This window comes from Cyprinodon tularosa, unplaced genomic scaffold, assembly GCF_016077235.1.
Source record: "Cyprinodon tularosa strain WSP-4 unplaced genomic scaffold, ASM1607723v1 ctg429, whole genome shotgun sequence".
NCBI classification, from domain to species: domain Eukaryota; kingdom Metazoa; phylum Chordata; class Actinopteri; order Cyprinodontiformes; family Cyprinodontidae; genus Cyprinodon; species Cyprinodon tularosa.
The window spans coordinates 644,507-664,731 of NW_024039151.1; the positions used below are offsets into that span (position 1 = coordinate 644,507).

The following is a 20,225-nucleotide window of genomic DNA, read 5'->3' on the forward strand; positions in this document are numbered from 1 at the left end:
TATTATTTATTAAGATTTTTTTTAAGGTTATCTGCAGTTTTACAGTTATTTCTATGGTTTGATAATGAACTATCAAAGGATAATTGTATTTTTTAGAATGTTAGTTAATCTGGAAATCAAATCTGATCATACTTCAACCACATCTACATAAAGATGCTATTAATGCACTGGAAACAATAAACCCCTGTAAATTAACAATCAGAACAACCAGGTTTTAGACAGTTATTAAAAAAGCTTGTGTTGATGCCTCATTATGCATTAAAATGCATACACTGGGTAATTCTCTTTGAATCTTTATTGTGCACAAAACCTTTTTAATCAACTATGTCCAATGAAATATCAAGAAAAGTAGACATAGTTCAATACATCCTGATATCACCATATTTAATTAAATAAAATCTGCCATAACCATGGTTTATGATATTGCTTCATCATAAATTAGGGCTTGAAATGTCAACAAACACTATGATAAGTAACTTGCACATTATCCTAATCCTTCTTTAAAGCACCAGCTGCTTTCCCTAAAGCTCTAAAATAATTTGTATTGTTATATCATCTCTATAGAAGCACTGGACCGTCAACTTCATCTGTACTTCATGGAGAAATTTGCTATAATTTACTATAATTACCAAAACAATTTGATTTGTTTACAAATTTGTTACCAAAAAATCACCGGTTTATTCATATGTAAAGCCAGGCAGGATGTTACTGAATGGAACCGGGTCATTTTGTAAAATCACTAAAATTATCCATTATTTAAATTAAATTTAGAATTTTGGACTATTTTTTATCAATGTGTTTTGTTTGACCATTACGCATCTCCTGTGCATTAAAAATAAAAGTAATTATAGTCAGTAAATACCTCTTTAGTTTTTTATGGTTTAAAGGAAAAGAACACACCAGCACATGGCAGAAATAGAAGATTTTGTCAGAACTCAAACTATTTTTCTGATGAACTCACCTTTTAGAAGAATGAGATTTTACTTAAAATATGTTTGCTTTTAAAAGACAAGTAAGTACAACTAGCAATCACTGTATTTTTTTTTGTTACACTAATTTGGGAAGATTTTAAACATTTGGGACACAAGTCTGGATTATCTATAATGTCTGTAATCTAAGAAGGTTTGTTATATCAATCTAAACAAAAAAATACGTATATATACATATATACGTATATATATATATATATATGTATATATATATATACGTATATATATATATATATATATATATATATATATATATATATATATATATATATATATGTATATACACTTATATATATATACTATAATTGGTATTTAAAGTATCCTAATAACCCTTTATTTAATGTTAAATAAATACATTGTCTGGTTTATTTCCAGAAGTCCCTTCATTATTTAGAGAGTGTTTTGTCTTAATTATCCGAGTGTCTCCCTGTTGATTTTGCTGTATGTTTTCCTGTTTTTTCAGAACGTGATAATAATTAGTTAGGTTATGGTTTGTATTATGCCCACTGCTGTTGTCCATTTATCTTCATAATGCCTAATATTACCAATAAAGCTGTATCCCAGTCTCTCTAACACCTTTGGCTGTCAGTGAAATGTATTTGATGTTGGTTTGCTTGCATAGGTCAGCTACAGTGAAGGGATACAGACTTTTTTTTAAATTGGCTATCAAGGCATAACCAGAAAGAAGGTTGCATAATGGGGCCGCAGCTCGGTTTCAGATGTTTCTCTTTCCCAACTCTTCACGTTTTTGTTTAAGAGCATCAAAATAAAGGGGGTTACCTACAAATCCGCTAAACATATTTCAGGTTTTATTCCTTAAAAAAATAAACCTCCCATTTTATATTTAGGCACAACAATGTGTTTTATTTATGAAACACCCTGAAGTTTGTGGTTATATAACCAACTTTTACCATTTTCAAGACTCAATATTTTGGCAAGGCAATGAACAATGAAGTCCTCCATTTTAGATAATATCTTTTGGTCTTAAATAACCATAGAAAGTATATCTTCTAAAGAGATAGATCACAAATTTAGTACCATTCATAACCTTAAGGGTTGATAGAATACTGAAATATATTAGGAATTTAGAGAATATTCAATTAATATGAATTATTTTGTAAACTTAAGACAGGTTTTTAGCCTTCATTTCTTTTAGATTCAGATTGATCTCTTTGCAGCACTAGACTTAAAGCTGTGGTCCATAACTTTTGTTAAACAAGGACAGAAAAAGCAGAATTAATAATCGGTCCATGTTTTGGTTTCTTTATTGCACACATACCGGCCAACTGACGGGCATTTTCACCCAGACAGGTGCTTCATAATCATCCAATGAAAGCTCCCTCAAGGTAAACATGCAAATCGTTTGGTTGATGATGCAAACATTTGTCTAGGATTTTTTTTTTTACCCATAAGGAACTGTCATAATTAGTTAAATTAATAATTATGACAGATTGTCTTCTCTATGTCGTAGAGCTGTGTCAAATGTTACATTTAAGCATTTATTAACGTATTTTAATCATTTAAAATTATGGACTACATCTTAAGTTTTGTTTGGGCTGAAATAGACTGTTTTTAAATTTGGAAACAGATTGCATTCACCTGAAAAAAAAAAAGAAACCGGGATGTTTTTTCTGAATTAACAAGATCATTTTAAATAAAATAAATTTTAAAAAGTCCTGTTTTTCAGAATTACATGATAAACTGCAATGAGTAGCGGCCAGCAAGCAGGTGTCTTTGCAAAGTCTTCATAACTAAGAGAAAAAAAACAATTTCCCAGGGCTTCAATCCCAAAAGAACATAAAGATGAATTCAACTCAGCAAACATTGTAGCTTCTCCTCTATAGAATCCCAGCAGCATTATTTCATTAATTCAGTAAAAAAAAGTGGTTTTATTTGTTTTTGTAAAAACTATCTGTTAATCCACACAAACAGAATATCTTTATTTATTTATTTAATTTAAATTCAGAAAAAATATATTTTTTATTCAGAAAAACAGACCAGTATCTTTTTGTTTCTTGATGAATGCAATACTCCTCCATTGTTTTACAACAAGTCTAATATTACAATATTTCCTATTTTTCTATTGTTCAAGTCACAATTTGCACAGAAATATAAGAAAACATTTTGACAAGTTGCATATTTATATCATATGTATTTTTGAATATTAAAATAATAAATGCTTTGTGTGAATTTATTAATGCCAAATTTTTCCTCAGATTGCTTTTTTATTTATTTTAGTCTATTAAATACAATTGAAAAACGATTGTAGAAAAGAACAGGAAACCTTGAATAACCACAAAAACACTGAGCAAATGTAACCTTACATTTTCTGGCTACTTCATAGACCAGAAGCTTAAGTCAGTCTGTCACACAAACAATTCAGCAAATGCTGTTTGAATATAATTTAGGGGTGCAATGTTTCATACATAGTTTTGGTCAAGCAATAGAAGCAATATTTTCTCTACAAGTCCTACTGTCAGAGCTGTTTTGCTGCCAGCTGCTCAGAGAACCCGGAGCTACATCTAGAACCTGCTCAGAACCCGATGCTTGTAGAGCGAGGGTCAGTGAGCTGCCTCGTATTGAGCTCTCCAGACTTCCTCTCCAGCCGGATTTCTCCCGACTGCTCAGACCCCTCACACGATCAAAGTTCGAGTCTCCGTTCTGCCTCCGTGGCGACTTAGAGTAACCGTGTCTGTCACTGCACCATCCAAATGCCCCCTTCCATCTTGAGTTCCCTCCCCTTAAATGAAGTATCTCCTGAAAGGCGTGCCAGAAATCCGGACTGCGGCAGTAGATGAGGGGGTTGAAGGCTGAGTTGGAATAACCCAGCCAATTAAGGAATCTGAAAAGGTCCCTGTTGCCACTGAGATCCACAAAAGCTATGACAATATTAAGGATGAAGAAAGGTAGCCAACATAATGTGAAAGTTCCCATGATGATCCCCAAAGTTTTCACAGCCTTGTGCTGCGAAAGACAAATCCTGAGACGCTTAGCAGCAGACTGCTTTCCTTCTTTTTCCATCTTCCCTCTGTTTTCTTCCCCCTTTTCTTCTTGCCTACTATCTGAGTCCTCTGTTTGCTGCATGTTTAGTCTGTCCTCTCCATCTGCTCCTGTCCTGAGTTTATTCAGTGAGGGGCTGTCATCTGGATAAGTCCGTTGTGCAGATTTATGCAGGTGGAAGAAGTGCCGCTCCCTTCCTCTGATTTTTTCCAGCTGCTTTTGAGCCTCTTGGAATACACGGGTGTAGAGGAAAATCATCACCACCAGAGGCAGATAGAAAGACACTATCGAAGAAGATACTGCATATCCTTGGTTGGTGTTGAATTCACAGCAGGTCTCGCTTAATCGGCATTCTATAGCCCGGGGTTTATCTGACACCCAGAGCTTGAGATAGATGGGCAAGAAAGAGATGAGTGAGGCCACTGCCCAAACCACAAACACCACCATGACGGCCCGAGCCCTGGCAAACATCAAGAGACAAGAAAGTTTAAACATGTGAAAGAGAAATAAAGAGCATTCAGATCAGGAACTGCTATTGTTATAATGCAGGGACAAACATTAACTTGTATCTTTTCATTTACAGGAAACCTCTTCATAAGGTATGACCCTATGACCCAAAACCACTCATAACAAAACCTTAAGTTTGAAACACTGGATATTTGGAGATTAACCAGGTTAGTTTTAAATAGAGATGTTAGGCATGTAGATATTGCTCTATTCAGGTTAAAAAGTCCAAATATAGTAAAGGCACATGCAAAATGTTTTTTAAAACAGCACTGTTTCAAAAGCTGGAAGTTTTGTGTCTGTGAGACCACAGAAATTGCTACTGTGATCAGAGCTTTTTATACACTCTCTGCGATCACTAAGCTACACAGCCGTGCACCTCGCCCATCTAGTGCTGTGCACTGCAGGTCAGCTGACCAAAGGCAGGCTGCCTCAGGTTTCAAGTCATCCTCCTGCTGCTAATGTTTTCATGTGCAGCATTTTTCTAAAGGGCAACACAATCTCCTACACTAAAGTATAAACAACACTAGCTGTACATAAAAATAGGCTTTTATGTTTTATTTAAAAAAAGCTGTGCAAGATACATATGCATGGTTCACTGCCCAAACCAGCAGTTGCATCAACACCACAAGCGTACCCGAGATTTAGTTTTAAATAGCGATTAACACAAATACTAATTTATCAAGACTCCAGTTTAAACAACTCAATCAAGCTGGGGCATCCTGGGGGTTATTATGGAACATTCAAATAATTTTTTTCATTGTTACTGTTTTTTTGTGTTTTTTTTTAAATAATTAATAATAGTATAAATTATATGGAAAAAAATACATGTTCCATTCAGTTAAGTCATACAACTACGGTGGCCCTGAAGTGCAAACTGCAACTACAAATCTAAAAGCGCAACTACATTAAGGAAAACAAAACTACATAAAGCATGGATACTAACTGAAATTTCGTGATTCGTCTTGAGCATATCCAGTATCACCTCGTACGTATGTCCTATTCCTGGATAACGGCAGCTATGTTTGGGGCGCCGACAATATCCATGTTTTCAAAAGCCGCAGCAGGCAGAATGACTTCCGGTTCAAGGGTCAAACGGCGCCGTCGTCCAATCAGCAATGTCTCATGTTTCCCACTGGTACCAGCTTTTCCGGTAGGTTAATGTAATTGTGTTTTCCTTAATGTAGTTGCGCTTTTAGATTTGTAGTTGCAGTTTGCACTTCAGGGCCACCGTATACAACAGATAAGTTGCATTCCAATTTAAACCCATAAAACGAAGCCATTAAGTTCAGCTAGCTATCAAAGATTATATCAAACACATTTCTAGAAAACCAAACTCTAAATAAGGCCTTTGACATATGTGTAACTGGTTTTTGTCACTAAATTAGTTATGGTGCTTTAAGACATGTCATTAATCAGCTGAAAATACGTCATGCCTTGACTGAGACCTAATGTGCAACATTGATTCTATGCAAAACTATATTTAGTAGGAAACAAAGAAATCAGCCTTAATTCATGATTAATCATTCCTTTAGGGTCATTTTAAAAAGTAATTTAGCGATCAGTGGAACATTAAGTAGAACATATAGTTTTTAAAATATACCCTTTGATAAAAAAAAAACAGCCAAATCAGAGAATACATTTAGCACAATTTGTTAAAAAAGTATTTTTATATTTTCATTAAGATAGAAAAAATTTATTTTGTCTGCAAGAACACTCTGCTCCCTAGGTAGCTTAGTTTTAGCTCCTGCGAGTCAATTTCTGTAAAAAAACAAAATACCCCATAGCGGATTATTAATACCTTAATTAAAAAGATAACAACAAATTCGTTGCATAAACCGTGGCTCAGCTTATTTGTTTTGTTTGAGTATTCAGCGTTCAGCAAATGGCCCTTAAAGCCTTTGGCAAAGGAGGAATAAAAACTAACAGAGCTGTATGACCTCAAGTCTTTGGAACATTAGAGTGGCATAAATCTGTAAATAGATGCCATTGTCAACCAGCTTTGGGATTTCTCCTTTACGTTAAACAGGGAGTTAAAAGGGTTAATAATTACCAGGGCAAAGCTTAACCTAATAGGCTCGGGATAGTTAAGGTCAACTGCATGCATTTGTAAAGAGTGCCTCAGGTCTTAATGGGTTTTAATGGGTTAACATTTTCCATCAACTTGCTCCTCTGGCCACACCCAAACAAACTATGTTTGTCAACAGACTTAAAACTATTTTTAAGTATTTCATTGGCTGAAATGTAGACTTTAAACATTTGCTCCATAAAATCAGAAATATTTACCATTAATATTCTATATTTTTCTTTTAAAAGCTGTCTTACCTGGTGAGCAGTGTTGTGTAGCGGAGCGGCCTTGTAATAGCGAGGTAGCGGTCCAGAGCAATCACACACAGTGTTTCTATGCTGGCAGTCACACACAACACATCAGTTGCCGTCCAGAAGTCACACATAAAGTTTCCAAACTTCCAGCTTTGCAGCAAGATGTTACTGGAGCTGAAAGGGACCACGATCACACCCATGATGAGATCAGCAACAGCCAGTGAGGCAATGAAGAGGTTGGTGATAGTCTGGAGCCTCTGGAAGCGCAGGATGGCGGTAATTACCATCACATTACCTGCACACAAACAAAATATTATTTCTTATTCTCTTTCCTTTGAAGTAGAACTCCTTGCAAAATGTTCCCGCCCCCCTGGAACTTTTTTAATTTTATTGTGCTACAACCACAATTTATTCCAATGGAGTTTTAAAGTGGTGGATATTAGATTAAAGAAAATAAAGTCTGCGAAAAAGAATTCAAAATAGTTTCAGCCCCATTTAACTTGGTGGCCCAAATAAAATCAATTGCAGTCAATCACCTTTTGCGAATTATTGAAATGACCCGCCCTCTCCTTTAAAAAAAAATGCACATGCACAACCCTGTACCCACGCCCGTGAGGGAAGACATATTAAATGCATGCAAGAGCGTGCATGAGTCCATTTATCCTTGTGCACGCTCTGTTTAACAGTTGCTGTTTGCGTCACTCATGTCACTATGTAGGACTCAAAGTGAAAAGGGGGATAGACAGCCTTATGTAAACATATCATAAAAAACATAAAAAAGAACATCCTCCACTATACCTTTAAGACTTTATATAACTATTAAAAAGAGTCTAACCAGGTGCAGCTTATTTTGTGCTGTGAAGGCATTGTGGAGCGAACAGCCCCCATAAGAGCAAGGCAGAAACCAAACAATACAAGGAGTGAGCAGCAGATTAAGGTTTCTAAACAACTCCCCTCTAATTGTGCATTTCTTTATTCGTTGTCTGAAACTTAAAGCCACCCAAACATTTGTTTTGCTCAGTACATGTTAACCCTTTATAGGGCAAGTTACAGTTTTTGATCACTTGCATACCCCTTACAAATGGAGTCCTCATCCGTCAGTGAGGTCTAGAAGCACAAGATCTAGTATATCCAACAATTTTGCAAAGATGCTGCTACATGGCTGTACATTTTATTTTGCCAATTAAATGAGCCTTTAAATGATATATTACCTACTGTAAATTAAGTTGAAAAAAAGTTAAAAAGGTAGAAAGTTAAGTAAAAAAAAAAATAACAAGCCTAGTTGACTATTATATTTAGATTTATAAACTAAAAAATGTAAATTCCAGTATCAGCATTAAGTGTTTTTAATGAATTTCTTATAGAAGCATTTTGTTATTTTTCTTAATATATTTGGGCAAGTTGGCATTTCTTGTTATTACATTGACACTACTTTTGCCATCAAAATATCCATATTTTTTTATGCTACAAAGGTAATAAAATTTTGTCCTGAATTCCAATTACACTATTGGCTTGAAATTTTGATTTTAGCATTTCACTGAGTCCCCTATAAAGGGTTAAAGTTTCTTTTCACTCTACAGATCATGGTTTAAAATAAGGACAATTTGCCAGAATAAAAGTACTTTTTAAAAATGACAAATTTTATGCAAGGATTAAAAATACTTCTTATTAATTCCACATCTTATATCATCCAAAGTTGTTCTGAATGATTACTGAATCCTGCTGGGGTATCATCTGTTATTTTTAATGTTTTATGTTATGTTTTCACACAATCTGTTAGTAAATAAAGTACTTCATGTGTATTTGTAATATCAACAGATAACATCGGTCAACTAGGAATTACTGGGCTAAGCCAACAAACACCTCCCAGTAAAGATGATAATGTAGAAAAGTCTAATATACATAGTGAGAAACACAAAAAAAATTTGATTCCAAGATGTTTAAGACTCCATAAGCACCGGTTCTACAACATGAACGTTGCTGTTCAATAAAGCGGAAGTGGAAGCAGTCAGATGTTGAAAAGTTAAGCGTATTAGAAGAGGTATTAGAAGAGAACGGTTAAATTCCAGATCTAAATTCATTCAAAATTCAAAGATATGAAAATGTATGTGTAGTATATAAATAAAATAAATAAAAAAAACACTTTCAACTTTATTCAGCAGCTGGTTGTTTTACAGAGTAGAAATTATTAGCTTTTTTCGTCTGTTGCTTAAATTTTAATTATTTCAATGATTTTTGTGTCTGATGCAATATTTAAAGGTTTTAGGTGTGTGCATATTCTGGATTTTTTGATACTTACCCAAAACTATTGCTACAACAAGAATAGCCATAGCAACGCCAAGAAATACAAGCTCCACATCACTGTATTCTGGGGTGATGATATTGCCAGGCTGCGACTGATTCATGGGTGATGTCACAGAGGTCGCATTGGCCATGATTCACTGTACAAACAAACAACAGAAAACAAAGTTGGTAATGATGATAACATTTTAAGGATATGGGAGAAAGAAGTGAGTCAAATTTTTTTTTTTGAAAGGACCACAACAGGACCTGGGAGCACCTTCATTCTTTTGTAAAAAGACAATACAATAAAGTTTATCATATTTGCATCTTTTATTTGCCCTCCAAACTCAGTGTCTTCCTCCTATAGAAGCGTTACCGGTTCTTCGTCAGAGATCTAGGAACACAGATTTCCATTTGAAGCAACAACCAGAATGTAAAAACAAAAAAAAAAATAAGAAACCAAACCAACAAAAAAAAAGATTGTTACAGATTTAATCTGTTTTTGTTCAGTCAATACGTACTTTTTGGAATTTTCTAACTACCATATCTTGTAAAGAAAATGTGCCAATCCACATTCCTGAGTCGGTGCAAAAAAAAAAAGAGGAGAGGAGGGATTTTACAACTAGAAACTGTCCAGACCTCATCAACAGTTTGACTGCCAGAAACGTTATATGATTTTGCAGAGAGTTAGAAATTGTCTTAGTCTTGATAAATGTAATTTGACTAAAATCGAGAGTCTTTGTGATTTAAAAATTGCATTTTTTTCTAAATTGCGTTTATTGTAAATGCAATTAATTGCCTAAAACTACTCCTTATTAGTTGAGCTTGTTGACAGTTGCCTTTTGTATCTCTACTTCTTTCTGTATCTCTGCTTCTGTCTCCTTGAAGCCCAGTCGGCCTCGGAGGATGGCTGGTTCTGCTGGAGGTTTCTTCATGTTAAAAGGGAGTTTTTCCTCTCCACTGTCGCTACAAGCATTAGTGGTGTGAGGGATTGCCTTCCAGTCAACGAGTCGATGCAATCAACTGGTTTTTCTTAGATAGAAAACTTTTCATCAATTTGACGCTATGACCTGGTTGAATATGTAAAGTGCTTTGAGATGACACGTTGTGAATTGGTGCTATAGAAATAAACTGAATTGAAATAGAATAATTTTAAATGTTTTAGCAATTAAAACAACTCAAATGGAAAGAGTTAATATCAGTGTGATGCGATCCTATATCAACATATATTAAAGGCCGATATTTTCTCCCACCCTGATGTACTTTTTGGAATTTTCCAACTACAATGTCTTGTAAAGAAAGTGTGCCAATCCACATTCCTGAGTCGGTGCAAAAAGAAAAAAAAAAAAGAGGAGAGGAGGGATTTTACAACTAGAAACTGTCCAGACCTCATCAACAGTTTGACTGCCAGAAACGTTATATGATTTTGCAGAGACCGTTGTATTCTCTCACTTAAAAAAAAAAAGTTAAGAAAAGTAATCTGTGGTCAGGACTCAAATTCTTCAGCCATTTCTTGTGAATACCTTTGAGACTGTTAAAAGGCCTTAAAGGGATAGTTCGGTATTTTTGACATGAATCTGTATGGCATCCCCATCACCAGTGGCATGCAATCACACTGACTTACCCCTGGCAGCATCCTGTGAGCAGAGTTATCGTCCAGTTTTGGTCAAGCCGAAAGTAGTCCGGCAGGTTTTTAGAACCAGCGAAATAAAACGTTTCTCTTCCCAAAACATTATGTGTTCAAAAGAGCGATATTTTTGCATCCCAAAAACATTGTAGTGGAAAAAGTCACACCTCGTTATCACTTGGTCCTATTTTCTCTCTGTTCATATCAGTGCGCGCCGTCATTCAGACAGCTAGGGCCTACTAACCTGACAACAGCCAGATGCATGTCTCCCTCCGCCCAGCTAGGAGCTAGGCGGATACCTTTTTTATTGGAACTCTTTAAAGTTATTACTGGTGATGGTTTTGCGTAACTGTAGAAGACAGATGCTATTTTAATTGAGTTTGTAGAAAAGTTAGCCTGACAGACTGTCAGATAGAGCTCCTTATTAGGGCTGAAGGATTTGGCTAAAAATCTAAATTGCAATTATTATCAACCAATATTGTGACTGCGATTTTATTGCGATTTTCCTTTGCACCAAGTATAAGCCTGTAGATGTTTCCTTCAAGGGTTTCAGTTTATTTATGCACTTAAAAGCTTGCTTTTCAAGAATCCATTGATGCAGAACTTTACTGTAACCTTTCAGTGAAAAAGTTCTTGCCTCTACTATCTGCATGGATCTGCATGCTAGCTGCAACTTTCTCTTCCATCTGTGTGGGGCCAATTATACATTAATTACTGCCACATAAAGGCCTGGAGTTAGAAATTGTCTTTGTCTTGATAAATTAATTTTACTAAAATTGAGAGTCTCTGTGATTTGAAACTTTTTCTAAATTGTGATTATATTGTAAATGCAATTATTTGCCCAGCACTACACCTTTTTAGTTGAGCTGGTTGACAGTTGCCTTTTGTTTCTCCACTTCTTTCTGTGTCTCTGCTTCTGTCTCCTAGAAGCCCAGTCGGCCTCAGCAGATCACACTGAGCCTGGTTCTGCTGGAGGTTTCTTCCTGTTAAAAGGGAGTTTTTCCTCTCCACTGTCGCTCTACTGGAAAAAAAATCAAAATCTAGACAAGTAATTTTTTCTTAAAATAAGTGCATTCGTTCTTGGATTGAGGAGGTAAGAGAGACGTTTTGCCAATGGAACAAGACAATGTACGCCTAAAATAAGAAAGCACAATTGCATTGTCTTATTTCAATGGCATATTATCTAGTTATCTTATTTTAAGAGTAACAATACTCATTCCATTGGCAAACTATCTTATTTACCTACTGTACTAAATTAAGGGTAAATACACTTAATCTAAGAATTTTTTTTACTTATTTCTAGATCATTTTTCCAGTGTACAAGCATGCTTGTTGTGAGGGATTGCCTTCCAGTCAATAAGTTGATGCAATCAACTGTTTTTTCTTAGAAAACTATGATCTGGTTGAATGGTAAAGTGCTTAGAGATGACGTGTTGTGAATTGGTGCTATGTAAATAAACTGAATTGAAATAGAATTATTTAAAATGTTTTTACCAATTAAAACAACTCAAATGGAAAGAGTTCATATCAGTGTGATGCGATCCTATATCAACATATATTAAGGGCCGATATTTTCTCTCACCCTGATGCAACCTCCCTACAACTAAAGTTCAAATGTTTGACACAAGAGTAAAGTAAGGATTTTGTAATAGTTTGGTTCTTTGTGCAATTTCAGGTCATGTTGTTGTTGCAGTCCATATCAGGTGAACCAGTAGAGTTGGATGGATCTACATATGTAACTGTGTTGTAATAACACAGTAGTTTATGAGAGACAAAAAAACAAAAAAACAATACATATATCTTACACTAGTGAATACTTTAACTATGAGAACTTTAAACTCTGTTAAACTGTTTTCACATGAGGAACCTGTCTCGAGCAAATTCCGCCTATTTATGCAGATCTTTCATCCAATCAATTTGAATGATTTGGAAAGGTAAGTGCATGATGACAACTTAGTGTGTTTTGTACATTACTACTCATAAAGTATACTTGTTAACCTAACGGCATAATTCAGCTCTCTAAACTGGACCTATTAGCTCTTATTACAGCATGTGAATAAACCAAGTAGAGAGGTAGTTTTCATGTAGCACAGACACAAGCAGAGGAAGATCCAGCAGAAATATACTGGCCTCTGAATGAAAACCCTGGAATTACATGATAACCGTGTTTGACTGTTGTGTTTTCAAACAGAAATAGTGAGAACTCACTCTTGTTGTAATTTTCTTTTTGAATAAAATGCATAAAGATTTTGTGAGCTGATGTTTAAAGAATCTGGATTTTATTAAGGAGGATTGACCCCCCTTTTCTTAGTAGTCGAGTTAGTAAGAGTGGCTACAAATACAAACCTGCCCTTAGTGGGTAATTTCTTCATGCCAGTTTAACACTAAACTGTTTATTTATCTTTTTAATGTGCAGTATGCTTGTTAATGCTTTGTTTGGTTATACAGTTCTTCTGTGTGCTTACACACTTGGCTTAAAATGTTAACTGGCTATATTCCAACCTAATCTAAACACTTGGAGCGCAATCTGATGGCATCTGTAAGGAGAAGCATTGATTCCTGTGTGTTTACTCGGGTCGACAGCATGCCAGGAAGAAAAGGTACTGAATATTTATATTGAAAATGCAGGGGTGGAGAATGACAGGTTTTTTTTTTTTTTTTTTTTTTTTTTTTTAAGAAAACTGCTCTCCTGTGTAAACAGATCAGTCAAACTAAGTCAAAAAAAATCTGGCAATTTCTGTTGGGTGTCACCCTTTTCTGTTTATTTTAAGAATTTGTCATGAAATGAAAAAAAAAAACCAACCAAAAAAACAATATCATCTTTACACATTTCTATTTACAAAATATTTCATGTCAGAAAAATGATGGATTAGCAGGAAACGTATCTCCACCCATTAAAAAAAGAAAAAAACAATACTTCATTACCTGTGCTCACTTAACCCTTTCAATCTTAGTTAATTTGTTACGGGGAAACGGACTATGAGAGACGATCGTGTCAAACTATTGATTTTATTATTTTTATGTTTTTCTCATTGTCTTTATCAGTTTCTACTTTTACCCTTTAAACCAGTGACTTTTGAACAGTTTGCTGCCCCCAGCAGCAGATCAATAATAGTCACAACAGTTACCAGCATTAATACAGCTTGCAGCAGATTCAGATCATTCCCATGCTAGAGGTCACTAAAATGCAGCTCTGAGAATTGTGATCAAAGCCAGACAACTCACCAAAGTGTCAAAGAAAGTGCCCACAACCCTTTATACAAAAAAAGCTAACAGCCACAAATTTGCAAAACATTCATAAGCAATTTAGCCCCCAGCTTTTGCTGTACTCAGTAGAATAAACACATTATGAAAAGTTCTCTAACACCAAGTTATTTAACCTTTTTATTGTCCGGATTATACAAGCCTTGTGTTATGACTGCAAGTTTGGATTATGAGCACAATTTTGACTTTCCTTCGTTTTAGCATTTTACTGTCTTGCTACCATTTTAGAAAAATAGGAATAGAAGTCACAGAATCTAAAATGTTTAGCTATAGTTATAAGTCATGTAGGTTTTAAAACATTCAATTAGCAACAGTGTTACTCGGAGTAGATGTCAGGTTTTAATGCATAGATATGCACCAATGGGAACACAGAGTGTGTGCGAAGCTCATGCATGTAAAGCAGACTTGCAGCCCTTATGTTCTTACCTCCAGGCTTTGCCTTCTTCAGTCCAGAGATTTCATTCTTGCATGTCTTTTAAATCCACAACATGTTTGAACCGCTTTTCTCAGAAGCTCCACTTCTTAATGAGGTATTGAAAGTGTTACCCAGGCACTCAGTCTTGCTCCTTCCTCTTTGTTCTCATGTGTGTACTCAGTCCTTTCAGCCCTCAAACACACTTTGAAGCAGCTGAGCCTGTTGCCCTTATTTTAAGCAAGCATTTATGACATCACCGCAGGACAGTAGCCTATCAGAACGTAAGGAACAGCTTTTAGTGTATATGGCATGTCTGGGGTGTTCTGACAACTCAACCGTGGACGCTACATTAACCTTTTTCATGCAGGGCAATGTTTTTTTTCTCTCAGCCAGATCTGTCACATGCAGCGGCAGCAAAGTTAAAACCACAAACCTCAGGCTTTGCCTGCTGGAAAGTTGTGCATCAGCATGTGAGCGTTTTCAAACATTCAGCTTAACTCAACTTTCTCACAATGCATTATGGTGTATGATTTTGCTCAAAGACCTTGCACAAATTTTTTTTTGAGTCTCATAGCAGTTATTTCCATTGTTTGCAGGAAGCAAGACATCAACATTTCACCTCACTATACAGGTGCTGGTCATAAAATTAGAATATCATGAAAAAGTAGATTGATTTCAGTAATTCCATTTAAAAAGTGAAACTTGTATATTATATTCATACATTACATACAAACTCATATATTTCAGATGTTTATTTGGTTTAATTTTGATGATTACAAATGACAACAAATGAAAATCTCAAATTCATCATATCAGAAAATTAGAATATTGTGAAAAGGTTCAAAATTGATGGCCCCTGGTGCCACACTCTAATCAGCTAATTAACTCAAACCACCTGCAAAAGCCTTTAAATGGTCTTTCAGTCTAGTTCTATAGGCTACACAATCATGGGGAAGACTGCTGACTTGACAGTTGTCCAAAAGACGACCATCGACACCTTGCACAAGGAGGGCAAGACACAAAAGGTCATCGCTAAAGAGGCTGGCTGTTCACAGAGCTCAGTGTCCAAGCACATTAATAGAGAGGCGAAGGGAAGGAAAAGATGTGGTCGAAAAAAGTGTACAAGCAAGAGAGATAACCGCACCCTGGAGAGGATTGTGAAACAAAACCCCTTCAAAAATGTGGGGGAGATTCACAAAGAGTGGACTGCAGCTGGAGTGAGTGCTTCAAGAACCACCACACACAGACGTATGAAAGACATGGGTTTCTGCTGTCGCATTCCTTGTGTCAAGCCACTCTTGAACCACAGACAGCGTCAGAAGCGTCTTGCCTGGGCTAAAGAGAAACAGGACTGGACTGCTGGTGAGTGGTCCAAAGTCATGTTCTCTGATGAAAGTAAATTTTGCATTTCCTTTGGAAATCAAGGTCCCAGAGTCTGGAGGAAAAGAAGAGAGGCACTTCATCCACGTTGCTTGAAGTCCAGTGTAAAGTTTCCACAGTCAGTGATGGTTTGGGGTGCCATGTCATCTGCTGGTGTTGGTCCATTGTGTTTTCTGAGGTCCAGGGTCAACGCAGCCACATACCAGGAAGTTTTAGAGCACTTCATGCTTCCTGCAGCTGACCAACTTTTTGGAGATGCAGATTTCTTTTTCCAACAGGACTTGGCACCTGCACACAGTGCCAAAGCTACCAGTACCTGGTTGAAGGACCATGGTATCCCTGTTCTTAATTGGCCAGCAAACTCTCCTGACCTTAACCCCATAGAAAATCTATGGGGTATTGTGAAGAAGAAGATGCAATACACCAGACCCAACAATTCAGAAGAGCTAAAAGCCACTATTAGAGCAACCTGGGCTATCATAACACCTGAGCAGTGCCACAGACTGATCGACTCCATGCCACGCCGCATTGCTGCAGTAATACAGGCCAAAGGAGGCCCAACTAAATACTGAGTGCTGTACATGCTCATACTTTTCATGTTCATACTTTTCAGTTGGCCAACATTTCTATAAATCCTTTGTTTTTATTGGTCTTCAGTAATATTCTAATTTTCTGATATGATGAATTTGAGATTTTCATTTGTTGTCATTTGTAATCATCAAAATTAAACAAAATAAACATCTGAAATATATGAGTTTGTATGTAATGTATGAATATAATATACAAGTTTCACTTTTTAAATGTAATTACTGAAATCAATCTACTTTTTCATGATATTCTAATTTTATGACCAGCACCTGTATTTTTACATTAATCTTCACCAAGAAATACTATCTGTGAAGCTGCAACAGTATTTAAAAGGCTAATTGACTTTAATCTTTTTTTTTTTTTTATATTTCATCTCTGGATGTAGAAATTGTTGTGTTGCTTGAGAATGAGTCTTTCCTCATTGGGTCTGCCTGTTATCCGTATATATAGATGGGTTCTTACCAGGTATTCTTCTTCTCACAGTCCAAAAAAATGAGGGCTTAGGGGAATTGGTTACTTTTTGTCTCTGTATGGCTTTTCGTCATCCATGCAGTGTCGTGAACTAGCAGTTTTGCTTAGGGTGTACCTTTGCCTTTCATGCAGACCACTGGACGCCTTGAGATGCTGATGCATTATTTCCTCATTATAGTCTTTGTTCATGATGTTAACTGTGAAACACACCCTTTCTTTCTACAGCAAAGTTCCACCACACCATGCCACAACCCCCTCTGTGCTTCGGTTAGGTAGCTGTTCGTATGCTTGTTTGGCCTTCCTCTTCTTCTGCAAATGAAACTATTGTGGTTATTATCAAATAATTCAGCTTTTGTTTATCCATGCTAAAGCATACACGTGTCCCTCTGTTTATAGCAACTTGTAATCTGTGTTATTGTGTTAGATTTGGAGAACTGGCTTCTTCCTCCCTGATCAGATCATTTTAGTTCATCTCTACATAGAACTTGTTTTTTTCCTTCTCCCACCCAACCAGACTGATTCAGCATCTTCACAGTGAGCTGATGCACATGTGTTACTGTACTTGAACTTATAAATATGCCCTTTAAAGACCTTAATGGTGGCTTGATATCTCAATGCTGTTTATATCTGCACTAAATTGATTGAATACTAGAGAAATATTACTCCATAGTTCTTTTCCTTATGTCTTGACTCATATCTTTTGAATTTCCTGTGATGTCACGCCAGGTAGCTGTGTTTTTAAGGGTTTGTCTAAGACACCAAAAGGTATTTTTCCAATTAATGAAAGGCTTTAAATAATATATATGAGAAATCTTAAGAAATGCACCATGTACTGCATGTACTGTTTTTTCCAGTGCATTTAAGACAGTTTGGCCAGAGTTACTTTTTGAGAAATGCCACAAGACACTTTGATTAGGTGATCAGCAGAAGAATAGAATAGAATTAAACTTTATTGTCATTCCACTGTTACAAGTACAGTGCAACAAAATGAATTCTCTGCATTTAACCCATTCCCTTAGGGAGCAGTGGGCTGCCACTGTGCAGCGCCCGGGGAGCAGTGTAGAGTTAAGGGTCTTGCTCAGGGACCCAGAGCGGCAGTCTGTGGGAGTTTGCACTCACAACCTCAGGATTCAAAGCCCTATGCCCTAACCACATGGCCGCCACTCCCCACAGGGGCATCACAAGAGTCTATAATCCCACCACCGGTGGACTGGCAGAGGGGCATAGGGGGCTATTGACCGGTGGGCCGGTAGTGATTTTGGGCCCTGAGGCAGCCATCTGCTGCAAGAGGAGAACCGTGGCTATCGATGAATATACTTTTTGGTCAGCTTTTTCAAGGCTCATTTGTCATTTCTCAGCATCTGTTACTATCATATGGCATTAGTACAAGACAAGACAAGGCAAGGCAAGACAAGACAAGACAAGACGGCAAAGCCAATCCATACTGAGAAATCTCTTGTCCTTTAGTGTCTGCTCCAAGATGCTACTTAGCTTCTACACTGTAGGCCTGTTGCGAAGGGGGCAGTCTTAACATAACATCATTTTTTTGTGGTAGCAGCACAGTTACTTGGGAAAAAGCAAGGAAAACGACTGATAAAGAAGGCTGGATTGTTCTGAGGACTAAAATGGGTTGAGGTTTCTTCAGGTCCCTGTTGTTGACCACCACAGAAGAACCTTCCTCGCCACAACCATCATCATCTTCAACAGCTTAGGGTAAAATAAATGTAACAAATTTAATTTCCACTTGGTAATTAAGTATTGAATGGAACTTATAAACAGTTTTGAAGCCATGGTGATCTTAGCCCTATGTACCTTCTAATTTTACAGAAAACTAATATTCTGTTTCAGCTCGACAAGCTTTTTTTTTTTTTTCTCCAGTGAGGTAATAAATTGTTTATGTGAATAAATTTAAGAAAACCAAACTTTACAGAGTCAATTAATTCTCACTATCTCTTCCAGTGTCAATGTTTCTTGTTAACACAGTAATCATTTGCTACATTGTCCTCTTATCTTTACTTCTATGTAGAGAAGTAAAGATAAAACTTTATTGCACCAAATCTGTTCATCTAAAATTGCTTTAAATAATTCATGATTAATTCATTAATTCAGTAATTTTAAAAAACATTTATTTATTGAGCATGATAAAGCCAAGCATGCAGGTTGGAAACTTGTTCATAAACAACAATGTCAAACATAAACAACAAAAAATAATAAAAGACATGCCAAACTGATGGATTGCCTGGGCTCTGCATTGTAAATACAGCATTTATAGGATATCAAATATTGATAGAATATTAAATTCAGGAGAAAAAGGGAACAAATTACGCACACCAGTCTGAATTCTGGAGAAGGATCCATCGATCAATCCGTCAGTCCATGACCAGCTCACGGCAGCTGTAGAATGATTAATAACTCGTGGTCTTGCTTATTCCCAGTCAGCTCTTCCAGCTCACTTGAGGTACACAACTCTTTAATATAGTGTTTAAAATCTAAACTCAACTGAGAACTAAATTTCAATGATGAGAAGAATTATCTGAACTCCAAGTTCCCTTAAATAAGCTGACTGGCTCAAAATTAGGGCTGAAATTCTTAATCAGATAAATTTATTATTGAAAAAAATCATCAACTAAAGTAATCAGTTAAGCTTTAAATGTAATAAGTCAATTATTAAAAGAATATATAAACATTTTGCATTTAAGTTCATTAACAAACATTTTCCTCTGTCAATATGCGCAATCTAGAACTCCTCAAGTGGAAACATTTGGCTTAATTTCATAGAAAAGTCTTTCAGGAACCTTTTGCTATCCATATATTAAGTAGTTAATCAAAATCAAAAACAAAAAAACTCAATTGATTAATAGATTTAAAAAAATAATTATTAGTTGTAGCCCTACTCAAAATGCACCAAACCTTCGCCACAGGCTGATTGGTCGTGATTATAGGTTCTGGTCTACTGTTGTATTTATTCCATAAAGGAGCTGATGTAACATGTTGTTGCGCTGAGAGGTGTGGTGTGGAAGGAAAAATCCAGCAAAGTTGATTGGAGCAAAAACAAAAGGTCATTTATTAAGGCTCTTCCATCAGAGCATGGTTATACTGAACACAAAATGGCAGCTTTCCCATCAGCCTCTTACTACAGCAATCAGCCCACCTATATACTGTTATCCCCGCCTTCTCAATTTACCCACAGCCAATCAAAGTTCAGCCATCATGGCTCCCTCTATAAGAGAGCTGGGTTTGAGGCAGGCCTCCTCCTTAGCAAGGTTCCAAGATGGCTTCTAAAAAGGAAACACCCACAAAGGTAACAAACAATTCAAAAAACAAAAGAATCACATACACACACTCTAGAACATGAACATTATAGAAAATCTTATTGCTTCTT

At 36.2% G+C, this 20,225-nt stretch overlaps 1 protein-coding gene across 2 annotated transcripts; it reads right to left on the minus strand.

Annotated features, from left to right (window-relative positions):
- Positions 1 to 2,908: 2,908 nt before the first annotated feature.
- Positions 2,909 to 14,597, minus strand: LOC119792680 (beta-2 adrenergic receptor-like). 2 transcript variants are annotated; one of them, XM_038299421.1, is made up of 4 exons: positions 14,416 to 14,597; positions 9,115 to 9,256; positions 6,819 to 7,110; positions 2,909 to 4,449 (listed from the first exon to the last, which is right to left on the minus strand). In XM_038299421.1, the coding sequence occupies exons 2-4, from the start codon at positions 9,248 to 9,250 to the stop codon at positions 3,426 to 3,428; spliced, it is 1,452 nt and encodes a 483-aa protein (XP_038155349.1). In that variant the 5' UTR covers positions 9,251 to 9,256; positions 14,416 to 14,597; the 3' UTR covers positions 2,909 to 3,425. The 2 variants fall into 2 exon arrangements, with proteins under 2 accessions (XP_038155349.1, XP_038155350.1); XM_038299422.1 differs by lacking the exon at positions 14,416 to 14,597 and having other exon boundaries at positions 6,819 to 7,072; positions 9,115 to 9,255.
- Between the last annotated feature and the right edge of the window lie 5,628 nt (positions 14,598 to 20,225).

Coding starts and splice junctions, on each gene's coding strand:
- LOC119792680 (XM_038299421.1), bottom strand. CDS start 9,250: ATGGCCAATGCGACCTCTGTGACATCACCCATGAATCAGTCGCAGCCT. Junction 7,111..9,114: donor TGTTGTAGCAATAGTTTTGG/GTAAGTATCAAA, acceptor GTTTGTGTGCAG/GTAATGTGATGGTAATTACC. Junction 4,450..6,818: donor TACACAACACTGCTCACCAG/GTAAGACAGCTT, acceptor GATGTTTGCCAG/GGCTCGGGCCGTCATGGTGG.